Source organism: Cygnus atratus, chromosome 27 (assembly GCF_013377495.2).
Source record: "Cygnus atratus isolate AKBS03 ecotype Queensland, Australia chromosome 27, CAtr_DNAZoo_HiC_assembly, whole genome shotgun sequence".
Taxonomy (NCBI): Eukaryota; Metazoa; Chordata; class Aves; order Anseriformes; family Anatidae; genus Cygnus; species Cygnus atratus.
Window position 1 is genome coordinate 2,935,309 of NC_066388.1, and position 18,197 is coordinate 2,953,505.

Genomic DNA, 18,197 nt, shown 5'->3' on the forward strand with positions numbered 1-18,197 from the left:
GGCAAGAAGCCTTCATCATCACTGCAAAGTGGGTCAGTCCTTACACAGAGGATGTGAATATAATATAAAATAATAAATAAATTAAAACTGTTTCACTGTTGGCCCTTTCATATATACAGAGATAAAAATATAAAAACGTTGTGTGTACATGTATGTGTAGATAGATGTACATACACACACATCGACACACACTCCTACGGAGGGAAATCAAGGCATGGAAGGAAGAGTGACTTGCTTGTGGTCACACTAGTAACTGGAAACGCAGTAACGCTTTTGTTGTTATCAAGGTAAAAATAATTTCACAGGAAATTAATCCAAAATTCAGCTCTGTTATTGCTAATGCAGTTCATACACTTCTATATGGACATAAAAAACACATAGACTGCCGTTGAGAAAGATTCAGAGTAGCCTCTTTGCTTTAAGTGCTGACTACTTGCTTGGTCATCTAAAGTAACAAATTGTGCCTCCTCTCTCTCTACAGCCTTTGCCACTTACATAGGAATCTGCATAAGGAAAAAAAATGAATAAAGCATAGGTAGGATTCGATATTCCTGTTACCTCTTGAAAAATGGGAACATTTGCTAGTTCATACTATAACGTACCAGAACACAAATCAGAACCTTTTACAAAAATTTAGAATCACAGAAAATTAGAATCAAAGGATTTCACTAAATCTTGACAACTTCTCCTGAAAGACATCACTCACTGCATTTTTTGATGTGGTAAATTAAGCTAGCAGGACAAGGCACCAATTATAAAAGAACCAAAGCACATACTTCCATAAGGGGATCCTGTTGGAGAGCCGTTAATGAACCCAGGTGAGCCTGGAACACCCAGGTTGGACATGGGGACATTGCTGTAGCCATTCATACTATTGCTGGAAGTGCTGTAGTTGGACTGCTGAGGCGTGGAGCTGGATGAGTAACCACGGGGTGAGATGCTGCTTGTATTACGAATGTAACCTAAAAATAAAACACATTTCACAGCATGTCAATGAATTTGAATTAAAACTTTTTTTTCCTGTATAAATACAAAAAAAATACTTTCTCCTTGTTAAATCAATGATTTATTTAAATCCAGATGAATTTAAACAGTCAAGCAAGTACCATTAAATTCAGTGTTTTGTATGCACATGCTTTGAAGTTAAGCAATATTAAGTTTTAAAGCAAGGTAGGGAACTAAACTTTTTAGATGAACTTATGTATATTTGTTTAACTAGATTTTTTTTTAAGTTGAAATCTGTTCTGAAACCTAGAAAAAATGTGTGCTCATTTTTTCTGATGTACAATTTGTGTGATTTTCTGTAATTTTAGGGGGAAGGTTATACTTTTCAAATTATTGATGAATTACAGATAAATCACATACATTTTTAAGGGGAAATTATAACCAATACGTAGTTTACAGTTAACAGAAAGAATAAACTGGGTAAATAAAAACCCTTTTTTGTCTTTAAATTTTTATTCTAAAAATATTTGTGTGGTGTTTTTCTTTTCTTAGCCTTTTTTCTACAAAAAGAGAATACCTTAGTTATCAGCACTCTAGGGCTATTAGTACACATTATTATTATTATCACAAGGCTATTACTACAGCAACAATTTTTTTTCCACTGAAAAGCTTTCATTAGAAAGATATGATCCAATAGATACAAAAGTGGTTACCATTTAACTAAATCAGGTTATTTCTGCCCATTAATACTATGAAGCTCTAATTCAGGGTTGGTAAGACCTTATTAAAAAAAATAACAAAATTATCTACATTATTACTTTTGGCATGGCACATTTAATACTAACTTCATATGACATGGCTTTAACGCTTTAGAGTGTTTTAATCATAGCTATTCATGCAGTCAGACACCACAGATTCTTATGTTACCAGAACACATCGTTAACCTGAGAAATTAAGTATTCAAGAGTCAGAAAACGCCCAAAGGTTATATTACTCCTGTGATGTTAATATATCATTTTATGGCCTTTTTTTTTTCCTAAAAATCAATTATATATTACGTTTTATATATAAAACATTTGCAAATTGGTAAGATAAACGTTGAGGAAGAAACCTTTAAAAAAAGAAAAGAAAAAAAAAAGAAAAATTCCCCACCTCTTTAAGTGAGAGTTTTTTCAGTTGTTGTCCTCGTCTTTTATGAGAACAGAGATCTAACAAAAGATATTGAGGGGAGCAGGGAGAGAACTGAGGGTTAAGTTGATGTCAAATCTACCCAAGAATGGCTTGAGCCATAGCTAATTGGATGACTGGAACCTGGTGTGTAGGAATAGCATCCAAAATGGCACCAGGCGTCCATTCCTAGTGCTGACAGCTTAAAGCCATCTTTCTGTTCAGAAGCTGAGTAGGCAGAGAAGTTAAAGAACTAGGACGGAAATGACTACGATTTAGCTTTTCATTGTTTAAACTAACACTGCTGCTTGCAGTGCTTACCTTGGTTGTTCCCCTGTGCTGACTCTGAAATGCTGACGCCTAACTGGCTGCCATAGGAGTTAATTCCCATCATACTGCTGTGAGCCGGGGAGCTGGACAGTGCGGGGATCTGTGCGGGATTCCTCGGTACACTATAGAGAGCTTCTGCGATGTCTGCAGCTCGTTTCAGAATGATGTCCTGCACAATGAAGGGCACAACTTCATGAATGTGCTCAGAGAAAATTTCTAGAGTTGATTACAAAAATCTCAACATATCCCACTACCCTGCTGAGAGTGGTTCCACTGACCTGGTTGTTATGCGGCGTGCCATACAGTGCTTCAACTAGGTCAGCAGCTCGTTTCAATAGCATTTCCTACAGGATGAGCAGATACATAAAATTGACATTTTAAAAGAAAAGGATTTTAGTACAAATAAAACCACGGGCTAGTATTTTCTGAGGTCATGAGTGATTACGTGGGGTCATTCTCAGAAGTGAGTCCCTTAAAGAGGCATTATTTGGCATTTAAATGAAAAATCATCCCCCTTGCAGTATCTCAGACTAGACATACAAAATCACTGGTCACTCTAGAAAGTGTTGCGTGTGCGACAAATCGGCTGCCGCTGGCTGTGCTGCACAGCCCGACTTCAGCAGGGCCTTGGAGCTCTCCATAGTCCTGAAGCTGCTTTAAGCACCCTTTCTTGAGAAATGGAGACTATTTTCAGACATAACCCAATTTCAAATAGGAGCTCAGTTTCCTAATGCATTTCAATATATTCTTTTGCACAGATGTAAAAATAATAATAATAATAATAAAATCTGTTTTATCTCTATGTCCAGTTATTTTTTCTCAATAATGGTAATCAATCAAATAACACACTTTAGCCAGTAGATATCTTCTGTCACCTCTGGTTGTAAGAAAAAAAAAACACCACAGTATAATATCTGAATACGATAGCCTGTCACCATGCAAAGATAATAATAGTTACTTTTAGTGCACTAAAAACAAGGAATAGAGTCTTTAATGCCACCTGCATCGTGCTGGGTACTAAATCAACACGGCGTGTAAGATTACAGCTACAATTGTTTCAACACATACATGCTACAATTGTGGCTACAGAAAAAGCTGAGCTACGAGTGATTTTTTTACTAAAAGATTCCCTTAAGAACAGACCTCTGCAACAATTCCTTTATGCTCATCACGTATCTTAGGTGCAGAGATTTGCCGATGTGGATAAAGACAAATGGCAGAGAAGTTCACAGAAAGTGTTTGAGCTCTAACAGGTAAAAATTACTGTGGGGTCAACGTGCTCAAATTGGTGTTTGAACCTACAACCAATTGGTCGATTTACGTTCAGGTGTAATCATCACTTAAGATATCATTTTCTCTCTTTTATGAGCCAGAAGTGGAAGAAAGTACTTTGTGGGCTCATTTAAAATGCCTGGAAATATTTTACCTTAGCTAGTCTTTCAGGGTCACCTGGATGTCTTGGGATGACCTTCTGCAGTCTTTGGAAACCATAATCTATGGTAGGTTCATTTAAAGCTGAAAAGAAAACAGAAAACAATGTATTATATGAATATGTATCATAAAAAGATGAGTTTCACAGCTGCTGCACTGAAACCTCTTCTTGTCCAGGTTTTGCCTAGTACTCAGGTGAGCCCTGATCTCTGTGTGAGACAAGATTTACGGTAAGTGACACTATATAAGAACTTCTGCACGAACATCCCAGTTTCTTTTTGATGATATTACTTGTTGTACCACTAAAAAAGCTGCAATACAGAAGCTATTAATGTTGGACCATATTATACAGACCAGGTGTCCCGACTCCTGCTACCCCAACTCCACCCATTTAATTGTACAGATGTTTCTGCATTATCTGTATAATGAACTGCATGGTCCTGGAGAATCCCTCAGTGTGTCTGTAATTTATTAAATAAAGAATTAGAGATATCTTCCTGCTTGGAACTAACTCTTGAAAGAATTCTGTGCGTTCATGCATATATACACACACACATCCCCTCTGCCTGCTCCTTCTGGTGGGCACAGCTGAACTGAACGCACATGCTCATCTTCTGCCAGTATTCCAGAAAAATGCGTTCAGAGGCAGATACATTGACACAAATGACAAAATGTATGTGAATGCTGCATGCTACTTTCATGATTTCTAACTGAAAGCATTACAAAAGGTAACTCTAGTGAGTTTGGCTTAGTCAATAAGGGGAAAATGTGTGACTTGTACACTTCAAACTGCTTCAATTGTCAGTGCTGACTTACCACCTGTCGAAGGCTGAGTGAATAATCTGAAAGATACAGCAGGCAACTAGGGTGCAGCCCTTCATCATGCACATACAATTCTTAAATCGTGCATGGCTCTTCTGCACACATAGCCACTTCACTGTAATGGTGTTAATAGCTAGTGTATAAACTGCAACATTTTAACCCAGATCCTCAGTACAAGCTGGTAGAGCCCTAACAGCAATGTTGGTAAGTTCAGAAAACTTCAGACACTCTGATACTCTCGACTTTGCATCTGACAGTAATAATCCAGTTTCTGATTACTCAGAATTAAACTCTGATTCAAATTGATACAGAAACCAAAGTCAGCTCTTTAGAATTCTGCATGCGTATAGGATTTGCCTCTAATACATTAGGAGTATTAGTGTTAACTAATACAATTATAGGTATTTTTAAAGAAATTCCTTATACTTCAGGATGTGCCTTATAATATAAATGACATGTTCATGCAATCACATGCTAAGAATCCTGATGAGAATTCCACAAAGTGTTTAATAAGTAACATATGTAGCTCGTTTAGCAATATCCTCATTCAGTACTGGCTTCTTCCATCTTCCGGTACTGTTTTTCCTTCTTTAAAAAAAATTTTTTTTTTGAAAGAACCAGTGACATCAACACAGCTGAAAATACCTGATTCCAAGAGATGCTGATGGCACTTATTTCATCTTCCCAAATGTACTCAGCACCTTCCATGATAACCATTTCTGATACGGGGAGAATGAAACTATCAAGTGAGACAGACTGTTACACCGCTCCAAATTCTCTGTTTATCTGTGTCTGTCTTTGGTATAACAACATGAAGGTAAAAGGTCATATTCCCCACTGAGATACATTTTATATTTACTTTTTATTAAATAATTATGGCATGGCATGAAGTTTAAATATTACAGGAGATAATCAAGTGGGAATTGAGAAGAGAAAACCCAGACCTGAGAATTTAGTCTTGGCTATACTTAGAATGTCTTTGCTCTCCACTGGGAGCCATTCTGGTTTGCTTAAGGAGTTTAATAATACACATTTCAACTGCCACAGAATCTACATCCCATTTGGGAAGAGGGTTTTTTTGGGGGAGCTGGATTTTTTTTGCCAATAATCCTGAGAATTATAGGCCAATTCTCTCAAGAGCCTATACATCATTACGTGCCATTTCTCTTCTTGATTACAAGCCTAATCAGTTAAGTTTTATATCTTAAGCTAGGCAAAAGCAATGTAAAATATACAGGAATTTATACATATATGTATATATAGTTGACTAAAAATAGCTAATGGGAATATACAGCATTCTAATTCAGGAAAAAAAAATTGGCTATTATCCATCAAACATTTTTCCGAAGTATTGACACAGACATTTTCATTCTGTTCTGATAGATAAACAGCAGCAAATCATTTCTCAACAATGTTGAACTGTTCCGAGAAGAAATCAACCATTTTGAGTCAATGCATATATTATGCCTCTCATCACAAAAGGTTTTCTGTACAGCTTGCAACAAAATTGCCTACTGCTAGTTTTACTCATTAAGGAAACAAAAATCTCTCTGTCATGAAGTCCTGGTAAGAAACAACCTCCAGCGTTTGTGGAAGTAAATGGCACCATTTCAGCTGAAGCTGCAACAGGAGAGGTAGGATATAGGCTCCACCAGCAAGTTTTAACGGCTCCACCACAATACCACTTCCACTGAGAAAAGAGCTATTGGATCAGCAGTGGTTTATCTGCGCGGTATGTAGACACGTGAAAATTATATCCAAATGCTTTTGGCTTTATGGATTCAGAGACCATAAAGGAGTCTGACACAGAAGCAGGCTGCTCATTATTTTGTACAAATCAGATAGGTATCTGAAATGAAACTCCCAAGAAAAAACAAGATTCAGGTACAGCAAAATCCCTTTGGGCACTCTCAAATCCAGCGTTTCAGGCACAATTTCAGGCACAAGGGGTCTCTTGAATTTCCCAGAACATAATTTAAAAAACTGTTCATGACATGAGATAATGTATGCAAAAAAGAGCAACCATCTAGTGAATAAACTAAACTGTCGGTTAGTTTATAAACCACACTCCAGCATAATTGTTTTAACAACAGAATTTTACAGTCAGCAGCAGGGAGAGGTCTGAATGCTCCACAGCCTGCCTGACTTAATTTATGATGAGACTTGAATAGAGTATGGCAAAGAGCTGCCTCTTTTATAGCGTTCCTTAGCCTCCAAAATCTATGCTTCCATTTCAAACACAAGTCTCCAGTTAGTAAGACTCACTGGAAATAAAAACCTCTCACACTTGAGCAACTGATGCCACGACATCTGTCTTATTTGCAAAACCTGAACCAACAGCTTGGTCCTGTTCACCTCAATGGGTACTAACTCCGATACCCAACAAGAACAGTGCTGACATTTAAAGTATTAATTATTTCACCACACATCAAAGCACATGAGACTGTGGAAGAAGGAGAATGTTATGGAGATCTGCACAATTCCCCATGAGTGACAGCTCGTTCTGATAGTGCCAGTGTATGCCCTGGGAGCTGTGCACGCTCCCTCACCGCCAGTTGAAGAAGGGCCTCATTCAAAGACCTCAGCAAAGTTGTGCATCTTTGCTTTACTCTACAAAGTAGAACAGAGGCCAACAAGTCCCGTGTTTGCAAAGTATGAATGAGAGAAACAACAAATGCATACCTCTAGATATAGCTGGAACCCAGAGAGCACGTGCAATATTTGGGGTATGACGGCTAACCTTAGATATGTTAGCACAGAGAAAACAAGGCACCCCTGGACCTAAACACATAATTCCAGCCATGCGCTGGGGACTACCCTCACTCAAACCACCAGTGAAGAGATGCTTGGTGTTCACCCTACACAATAAAACATTGCCACGTCGCTGGCTACAGAAGCTCTCCTGCTAATCCTGGGTGCCTGGAAGTACACACGTTCTGGTCAGCCTGCTCGGAGGAGTACTCTATGACCTAGAGATGTAGAGTTGGAGGGATGCTACCAGGCAGTGACTTGTGTTAAATTTGCTGTTTCAGTAACGGCTGTTCCAAATACCCCGGTCCCAACGCAGCGTTGTCTCCTATCGCGTGCGCCTTTAATAGGCTAAAGCGGTGTACGAGCTGTTCTCTGCAAGGGCTTTCAGCTCGCATCAGTTGCGTTCTGGCCAAGTGAGCTCACCTGCAATTTCCAGAGCTCACTGTATCCTTGTAAGCACCATTTCCCACAATCAGATAACAAGACCTTCTCAAATCTACTTACAAGCTTTAGCAAAACAGTACCTCCTATCCTTGGTGCCTGGCATAGAGAGTGATACACCACAACCTGGGAGTCCAACATATCCTGCAGATTACTTTATATTGCATTGCTCTGACAAGTTAACCCCTGGAGGATTTTTGCTCAGCAAGGAAAATTATGTTCAAAATCTCCCTGATATACACATTTCCAGGTTAGCATCTCTATGACAAACCATATTCAGAGCTGTGATCAAACTTAAGATATGAAAGCCTACGAGACGTAGCTTCGGCTGGCGTAAACTGAGGTAAGCGTTATTAAAGTCAATGGAACTATAATGGAACTGCTTACACCAGCAGAGACTTTGAATTTGTATAGTATTAAAAGCAGAATATGAGGCTACTGTGAGATTAGCAGCAGAGAACAAACGCCTTATTACTCTATGAACAGCTGATGATAGAAAAGTAACTCTGAACAGGGAGGTGTAGGCGTTACCTGCATTCACACCAGTTTAAGGCTCACCAGGAGACGATGCTTAGCTGTGGTGATGTAAAAACAGACTTTTTATCTCCCTCATTTTAAGTACACACTTACTACTGATGTAAGTTGGTTCAGCAGTTGCCGTTAGCTTGCAGCAAGCCGTTTCACCAGGTTTTTGCTGCGCTCTGTAGTGCACTGTTACAAGTCCACAGGATCCTGTTGGTTTCACTCTTAGAAGAGTTTCCCATCTGGGAACCGTATGGAAAAGTCCACGCATCACATTTGGGCGATGAGAGGAATTTGATGGCTGAGTTGCAGCACCCTGAATGATAGCACTTAAGAGTGGAAATGCTGACAGCACCATAACTGCAGCACTGCCAGCACAGCACACATCGCTAGGAGCCCATTATAAATACACATTACAGGACGCATATGAGCTCCCATAACAGCTCCGCTGTGGCGTTTAGATTTACCCTTGAAATTTATATCTAATTTTTGTACTCATCTTTCTAACAGTTTATCACTTTCTTCTTCAAACAACCTGTCTTTTTGTTACTCCTTAAAAAAAAAAAAAAAAAAGCTCAAGTATAATCAGGTCAAACATTAATATTTGATTGTATATTAAATATTGAGGGCAGAGGCAGATATGCACTGCACAATACTAAAATGACTACTTTTGTTTCCATCTTTTCAAAAAGTTTTGGTGGTCTGGTGATTACAGGATACGACTTGGACCTGGGACTCCTATTGCCCTGGCTCTCTTCAGCTTTCCTGCACAACCACAGGCAAGCAGTCAGTCTTTCTTCAGCTTCCTGTGACAGTGCCTCGCATAGAATGGAAGCACGTGTCCTTCTGTAACTGCCCACGGCTGACGCAGTGAGGCCCTGATGAACCTTCTGAGGTCTGGCTTTATATGAATAACTATTATTGTTATACCTGCGACGTGCCCATAGCCAGCTGTTCAGTGCTTTCCATGTGACTTGACCCTTTGTGCTTTTCATCTGAGGTTATCTCAGCACTTAATAATTATTAAGGACTTAATACAACATGACCCTGATAGTGCTGGGGCTGCTAGTTGCTGCTGCTGTTATTAATTCTGACAGAACTACGTCTGCTCGGGCTTTCACTTTGCAGGATTTCACACTCCTCAGTCTCCTGTGCTCAATTTTAATGTCTCTGCATTTCTTTCTTTTTTTTTTTTATTTTTTATTTTTGTGTCAAGTGTAGGCTGAATGTAAAGGGGATGTATTGAGGGTAGAAATTCCTGGTTTTAGAGACAAGGACAGTTGAAGAGAGAAGTGGTCTTATTTGTCTCTCCAAGCTGCTCCATTCTCTGATATTTTGTCAGATACAGACTTTGTGACAGCTAGGAGGAATATATTGCAATATAAAGTGCTAAAAGTATCAAGAAAATAATAAGCTTCAATTATCACAAAAAATACATTTTTGTTGAGATGCACCGGCCTACCTCACCAATGACTATAAAATCTGTTGAACTCTACTATTCAGTGTTTTATATATTTGCCTGCTACACTTTTTCCAACAAATACCTGCACTTCTGTGATATGAGGCTATTTTCCAGAGTGCTATGGATATTCGTGCATTCGGTGGCATTTAAATAACCTCATTTCCTGAGGCTGTTTTCTGGTAGCTTCTCTCTTGTCTAATAATGATTGAGCTCTGCAGCCTTTCCTTCAATGATGGGTTAATTCAGATCTCTCTTACGATTTTCCATTTTCGAAAAATGTGCTTGGACTGTGCATCTGTGGTGCTTCTACCTTTCTGACAAAACCAGGCAGAAGCCGGTGAAGAGGTTCAGAAGTTGTCAGGGAAGGTCTGAAGAAGATTTACAAGCAGAAGGACCTCGACTGCATGAATATCTCTTGCCTAGGTTAAAAGTCAGTGTGTTTGCTCACAGCAGGATCACAGCAGTTTTCTGATAGCACAATCACAGAAAGAAAAAAAAAATGCCACCATGTTATTTTCATAGCTTAGAAGTTGTTTTTGCTGCTATTAGCAGCAACAACCTGGGGGAATTGATTACACAGGTGAGCCTCTACCTAATAGCTGTGTTTATCATTTTGCCTGCCATGGTGGGAGAACTGCAGGTTCCTGAACAGACAGATTGAAACGTTGTCTCTTCTACCCTCGCCCAAACAGCTCGGCATCTTCTGCGAAATGCTGTTTTGTAACATATGGCAGTGAGCACCCACTCACTCCTCAGAGAATGCTAACAGATACCCCTGTGCCAGTAACAGCAGTAAAACAGGGATAGTATATTTAACTTTCTTCTCTTCCGCCAGCTCCTACATACATCTTCATGTCCCTTTTTGTGGCAGCACACTAATTAATATGTGAAAGAACTGCTACAGTCTGACTCCAGTCCCTCCTGGATGGTACAAGTAAGTCTTGCACTTAAAATGGCTTCACCATAATGAAAAGACTTTTTCCTTCATAGGCGGATGCACATTCCTATTTTACACATCTCTGCATCGCTCCATTCCTAAAGCTCTTTCAGTTCTCATACCAGCAGCTTTCAGATCAATGCTTGTAGTGAAGAACTGGAGGATCAAGGCCTCAGCAAGCAAAAAATGGCATAGGAGAACTTTGCAGTTTCAACGTGTTGTAATAACTCAAGAATTAATGGTCCCTCTCTCTCTCTCTCTCTCTCTCTCTCTCTAAAGGTAAAAGCATCACACCTAACGCTACCACTACAACCCTTCACTGCACGCCCATCAATGACAGCGTTCCCTAGCTTAAGTACTGCTAGACTCCAGTAAATTAATCTCCTCCCTCTCTTCAGAAAGACAACTGTGTTTTCATGCAGATTTGGAATTTTAACCTCTTTTGTGACTTTGGCCAGTTATCACCCAGGAAAGGCTTAACCTGCTCAGACATCAGGTTCAACTTTTCCCACAGACTGATGAGTGAACGCACTGCCTTAGAAGAAAATGTCTTTCCAAAGCTTTTGGCCAGATCCTGATCTCACAGGTCCAGGCATAATTCCAGAACAAATTTTGGTGCAAGATCAGAACAAAGTCCTAATCTTCGTGAGGTTGATTCGGTTTCAGTCAGTGGATATCATTTTAATGTCTTCAACTAACTGTGGATCAGACCACTATCAAAACAAAAATAATCCTTTGTCGTTAAGCTTATATTTTTTTAGAGTACCTTGTATAATGGAAGACTTAAGTCTTGCTGCGGGTTTCTAGGTATGACAATTATGAATAAATACCTTCTCACATACATAGGTAAACAGTAATTTAGCATTTGTACTTAAAAAGTGTATATAAAATGGCATACGGCGGTAAGAAGTTCTTCACAAATCATTGGTTCTTGCTAAAGCTCTGAAGTGTCAGATTTCCATTCAAATTTTTCCAGTTTTAGAAAAATTCTAACTAGTTCACTCAAGACGTGGTTAAGTTTTTGCCTTATTTTTTTTTTTAATAAAATGTTTCTTGGACCCTTGTTATTATTTTTAATTTAGGATTTAATTGTTTTCAAATACAGTACATGATTACTTAATGAATATTGTTGGCAATAAGAGGCTTTTAAAAAGTAAATCAATCCTTGCATTTTGAGAAGGCTGAATATGATTTGGTGGAAGCAAATCATTCAATTTAAATACAGATCCATCCTTTACAACTGTGTGCACCATTATTCTCCATCCATGCTTAACAGGCTACAGAAGTTTTGGTGTATGCACGGTACGCCATCGCTGATACTACTGGTACTGACAGTTCAGTGAGGGATGGTCATCTGGCCCCATCTGATTTTTCCTTTCAGATATATAGATTGCTCTCTCCATAATATTAGTATTCTCCTGCTAGCAGAGGTGAATGTAGGGCACTAAACAAGTTTATAATCCATTTAAGAATAAAAAAAAAATAAATAAATAAAAGTATTTATTTTCCACTCGGCTCATTGGCTTCTCTCAATACAAGACACTCTCCTCGTCCTCTGGGATTATCTCGAAAATGAAAGGTTACCCCCAGCGAGAGAGAAATGTAAAATAAATACTGTTATAAATAAAACATCTTTGGATATACAGAACAATGCTATCACGTTACTGTACATTCAATATATCTACGGACAGACCCATATCATAACAGCATGAGCTCTAATCTGGAAAAAATATTAACATGTGTAGTAACAGTCCCTTAACACCTCTGCACAGCAATGAAGCTATCTCCTTATGTATCCAAATGCCACAACTAGCAGAGTGGCCTTCAAACAGCAAGAGGCAAAGCAAGCAAGCAAACAAAGCACGGAGTTGTCAATACTGTTTACCAAAACAAAGAGGCTCAGAGCTCAAGCTCCTCCACTGTAAATCACAGTCACCTACCTGTGTAAATAAACCTGCCTGGGGCGCCTTTGCAAAACTGTTTGGATTTGTATGATAATGTCACTTCAACCACTCCAGGAATGTGACGTGGAGGTGTCTGAACTCGAATGGCATGAGGTGTGATAAGCTGGGAAATAACAAAAGGAGAGATGCAATTATGATATGTTGGTGTTACTCCCCCGACTTGCATTTACACCCTCCAAACATACTTTATGAGTAAATGTACTGCTTATTGCTGCGTAGGAGATGCTATAGATCTGGCACGTGATACATTTGGTGTAGTTTCTTTGCTCCAGGAGAGGAAGACGCTTTTTAGGATAAATTGTCATCAAGGAAAATTGTATTACTTATTGGTTAATTGCTGGCTTCTTGCTGGACCCAAAAGGAATTCTTTCTCCTTCCCAAACTCTAACTCTTCCTATATTCATACCCTCTTGCTTTATTTCTGTACCTTTACCTGCCTCCAGACCCCTGAACCAATCACATTCTGGATCTTACTGGGCAGTTGGCCTCAGTAATGTCACCTAGCAGGGAGTTCCACAGAGTAACCGTGTCCCATGAATTCCCTTCAAAGAGGTTTATACGGCCCATTTTACACGCCACCATTTTGGTAGCGTTATTGGAATGGGAAATAACACCACTCCCCTCCACCTTCCACATAACAGCAGAGTGTTTCTCCAGCTTTGTAGCAGGGAGGTGCCTCTACCTACCTCACTCCAGACGAGCATGGTTCCAAATACTACTTGCAGCCCATCAAAGAAGTTGTCTCCAATAATGATCACCATTGCTCCTCCTGTTGTCCAGCCTTCACTCGGGCTGATTGCTTTGATGCACGGTGTGGCTAAACAAAACCAAAGGCTAAGATTAGGGCTGGGGGGTTGTATTTGTGCACAATTGTGAGATTGTTCACAATACTGTGTGTAAACCCTTGCAGCTGATGTGTGCACCCAACTTCTGTGTGCATTAAGCAGTCCTAAGTCGTACTGAGACAAAACTTCACCTGTCCACTCCTGGGAGTTTCTGCACCGCTGCAGCGTCACGGTTGGCAGGAATTCCCCAGTGCTGCCAGAGGCCTGGGACAAGTCCCCTCCAGCCATTCACCCATGAAGGCTGCTTTACCATTCCAGGAAGCCCAACAAATATATAAATAAATAGTGTTTTCTGCCTTGCCAGTGTTAATTACTTGCCTATTCATTACTGGCACTTAACATTGTGTCATTAAAGCCTAATAGGCCAACTGTAGTGGGTGTAAAAATGAAACGCTTAAATGATTGTGCAGAGGCTGTTTTAAAAAAACACTCATTAGCATACGATCACACAACAGCTAAAGCCTGTGCAAAGGGAGGTAGATTAAGATTTATGAAGTTTATCAATGGGTAAGAGAGATATGGAAATATCAAATGTTTCCTCCAATTCTTGTCAGAATACGATTTCTAATAATTTTCTTGATTTTATAGAGCGGATTTTTTTTTTCTTCTCTCTTCCATATGTTCAAGGCCTCTGGACTATACATCCCATCAGGAACCCAATATGGTTTCCAGGCCATAACCAAAGTCAATCCATCACTCCATTCCCAATGTTGACAGGGTCAGAGGTGGAGGGGAACTTTGGCAGGGCTCCAAAAACATGAGACTCCTTTGAACAGCCAGTCAATCACATCCAATCAGTCAAGGAAAAACTGGATGGCTTCCTAGGCTAGGAATCCTGGGATTTTCCTTCTACCATTTCACTGCCCGCTGGGGGAGAATTAACACCACTCTGAATTCTTTACTGATTCAATCATTTTCTTCCAGTTCATTAATTCTTCTTATAGGTTGATATAGGGCACATTTAAGAAGTGGGACAGCAAAACATTATAATGAAATAATATCCTCGCTTGTCTTTTCTACTAACATCACTAGCTCTTCTCACTTTCACTAGCTGCAGGGGAGGAAGAAGTAGACACAGATAGCATTTTCTGGTAATTTTGAGTACTGCCTGCACAAGAGAGGTGGAATGCATTGGTAATGAATGCACGAGAAGAGGGAGAGGAGGGGCCAACCATTTTGAAACTTAACAGATACAAGTAGTCGTAATTACTTTAATATAGTCCAAAAACCATCCTGCAGACGGCCATGAGTCTTGCTTAGCCAAACAAACTAAAATCAATTAGTGTCAATTTCCTTCTGTGCATTGTTATGCTTTGCACATAGTTTGTTTAAGGGAACTAGTGACACTTTTTCATACACATCTTGTGCTGTAACAGTTCTGTTTAACTAAGATGTCATGTTGCCTAATTTGCCTGAAATCAAATCTATCCCAGCTGAAAAAGAAGTCTGAATTTTAGATAATACTTAATCTTTCTATGTTTTTCATCTCTGCTGGACAAACTAATTAATGAATTGGGAAGAGGGGGAGGGAAGCCAGTCTCTTAGATGTGAAGAGGATCATATTTTGCATGCTGTAGACACTGTTTTCCTGCCTTTTCCTTCCCTAAACCCCCTGAGGTTCTGTAGTTCCCCCTTAGCTCCCCTTCCCTCCTGAAAACAAACAGAAACCGAAGAATGGGTAATATGCTTTTGCACTCGTTTGCGTGCTGTTCTTCCTACAATATCCTACCTTCAGAGGGGTCAAGTCTCCTTGCTCTCCGCCCGTGCTTGGAGTTGTTGTGAACGAACATGTTGTCAGACACTGCCAGTACGTGCCCATCTACGTTCACTGTTGTTGATAGCACAACCTAGACATTTGCAAAAGGAGGAAAAGGGAGGCAGGTAAACAACTTACTTGGATATTCAGCTTGTAAAGTATTAATTATTCAGTTTACTTAAAATCCTGTTCTGTTTGTAAAATGTAATCGTGCCCTACAGGGTTTACTCCCTAGCAAGGATGGGAGAAAATATTTTCAGCCTCCACTCTATGCATTAATTCCATTTAACATTAGCATCCTGAGGACCATATAAAGTCCTTAATGTATAATGAACCAGCTACTGCAGATGGCCCTAAAATTTGTTCCCTGTGATGCACTGTAGCATAGCTGATGGCAAAGAGGTCTGCATATACCAACCAGGAGGGCAGGCTGCAGAGCACCACAGCAATTTGCCCTCTGATACAGCCATGCAGATTCAGAGCCATCTGCTGTACTGCACACACATGCAAATGCACCCGCAGCTGCTCCAAAAATACAGGTCTCCATTGACCGAGCAAAATAGAAATTCCTACTACGTGAAAAAAGTACCTAATATCATGTCTGGTTTTTTACATATGCAGGCTCAGTGCCTCTCAAGAAACACCCAAGCCTGAGCAACCAGAACCAAGCACCAGTTTTGAAAACCTCAACCTCCCTGACTTCTGCTGCTGGGCTCCAATGGCACCTGAATTCATAGAGGAAGTAACCGTAGATGTTAATGAAGGCCATTTAGTTCTCCCTTTAAAACACAATATCCAAAGCTCTATTTCCTATAAATCCAGAAATATACTTACCTTTAAACCACAAGTCTTATGGAAAAAAATCAATTGCAGAATTTACCTACTGCAAGGAGATGCATCTTTTTGAAACTTTCAGGTTGGGGCCATCAGCTGGGGTAAATCAGCTTAAATCCCTTCAGCTGCCCCACAAGCACAGCCCTTCACAGCTATTGAGAACCTGCCCCCGGTTGTGTTCATGAATTTTCACAGATACAGCTGTTGTGGCCTGGGTAGGAGAATGGTGAGCTCTAATTGTTGGTAAAACTCTACTTGTCATAAAGCAGGAGAAACCTGGCCTTCCTACAGGATTGTGCTGGTTTAAAGAATACTTTCTTTCTTGAAACAAGTTTAATTCATTCCAAAAGGCTCTTGTCATACCGTACTCTTATATTTCTCAAGCATTCTTGTCACAAAATGTGTTGCTTTTGTGTGCCAACTGATTTCATCATTGCACATTTGGGTGGAGTGGGACTCCTATCCAAAGTGAACATTTCCCGCATGACATAGCTGAACCCACTCAGATGCACTTCATTATTTTCCGTTAAACAATGGAAATAAATTTTAATCTCTCACTGGCCAGCACAGAGCACACTATGGCAACAGGGGAATAGACCTGAATTATTCCAGTGTCTGAAATATTTACGACAAGTGTTTAAATTGTAACCAAATGTAAATCAAAAGTATATCATATATATACAGTTACATTATATAATATATACATATCTGACCTCACATACACAAGGTATGTATGTGATAAACACACACACATGCTCTCAGTATGAGATTTTTGTAATATACGCGGACTACAAGTATGCACACATTCCCTGTTGGATAACCACTTGGGTGTAAATGTTGGGCACAAAACAAGAGCCACACTCCAGTCGCAGAGGTCCCTGCAGTACGAGTACTAGTGAGAAATTGTCCTCTGTGGAGGAGGTAAGTGTGGAGCATCCTCTGTTCTCTGAGACAGCAGGAGCAGAAGGAGCACTTTCAGACCTCTCTCCACGAGCGGCTCCATTTGTATTCACCTCTCCCATTCATCATAGGAGGGTCAAAGCCACTTGGCATTTCGCAGGCTGGGACCTAGGGTAAATAAATATGGCGGTCTCGGGGACGGGATGAAATGCAAGGTTCAGATCTGGACCAGAACCTTCTCAAATATTGGACCTTATTTGGAGGCATCTCCAAGGTGCCATGGAAATTCAGCACACACCTTTGTCATCCTTACTACGACACTGCAAGGCAACTCATTGCTGTGGAGTAAGAAGATTATGGACATAAAAGTGCTGGACTCCTCCAGTTTGGTCCAGTCATTCCCTCTCGCCTGATGGAGATGGCAATCCAATTGTTTTATACCAAAGATTAAAAACCAATGTTTTATGGATAAAAGGAAGAGGAATGTGCATTCCACTATGGTCTCTAACTCCCAGGCCCTTCCCTTTCACAAGCCAACTGCTTTCCCCCAGTGAGTATTTCCTGGGTCACGACGAGTGACCCTTTCCATCTGGAATCAATCAGTCAACTCCTGACAACTTCCTGAAACACCTCACTCCATTTCCTGTTCTCTCCCCCTTCTCTCTTTCCCCCTGGTTTGCTTCACTCTTCAAAACTGCAGGCCACAGCAGCTTAATGTTAGAGGGTCAGACACAGTTAGACTCCAAAACACTACACAAGAACACCTTTGACCTTCAAAAATCTTTACATCTTAGCTAAACAAATCAAGGTCAACGTTTCTTACCATTACCTTGTTAACCATTTCTATGCATTTTCACCAATACCCTTCTGAACACAAATTTATCAATAACACTTGTTCTCCTAACATCATAAAACATCTCAGGTCTTTTTTTTCTTAACCTGTATTCCTGTATGCAGTGCTGGTGAAAGGTGATGCGCACACTTCTCTGGAGGTTTAAATTCTCAGATATGTCTACAGCACTGGCGAATTACCAGCAAATGTTTTTCTTTGTTGGTTTGTTTCCTGATCTGATGGCACTACTTCTAGTGC

The 18,197-nt window shown here is 40.0% G+C and overlaps 1 protein-coding gene across 4 annotated transcripts in view; it reads right to left on the minus strand.

Moving 5' to 3' along the window:
- The window catches only part of EBF2 (EBF transcription factor 2), a 132,756-nt gene that overhangs the window by 10,935 nt on the left and 103,624 nt on the right, over positions 1–18,197 (minus strand). For all 4 annotated transcript variants that reach the window (XM_035562827.2, XM_035562826.2, XM_035562829.2 and 1 more), the window contains exons 8-14: positions 15,347–15,464; positions 13,459–13,589; positions 12,749–12,875; positions 3,869–3,957; positions 2,721–2,786; positions 2,434–2,611; positions 777–962 (exon numbers count right to left, since the gene is read on the minus strand). In XM_035562827.2, coding sequence (XP_035418720.1) covers positions 777–962; positions 2,434–2,611; positions 2,721–2,786; positions 3,869–3,957; positions 12,749–12,875; positions 13,459–13,589; positions 15,347–15,464 — 895 coding nt within the window. The remainder of the gene's footprint in view (positions 1–776; positions 963–2,433; positions 2,612–2,720; positions 2,787–3,868; positions 3,958–12,748; positions 12,876–13,458; positions 13,590–15,346; positions 15,465–18,197) is intronic.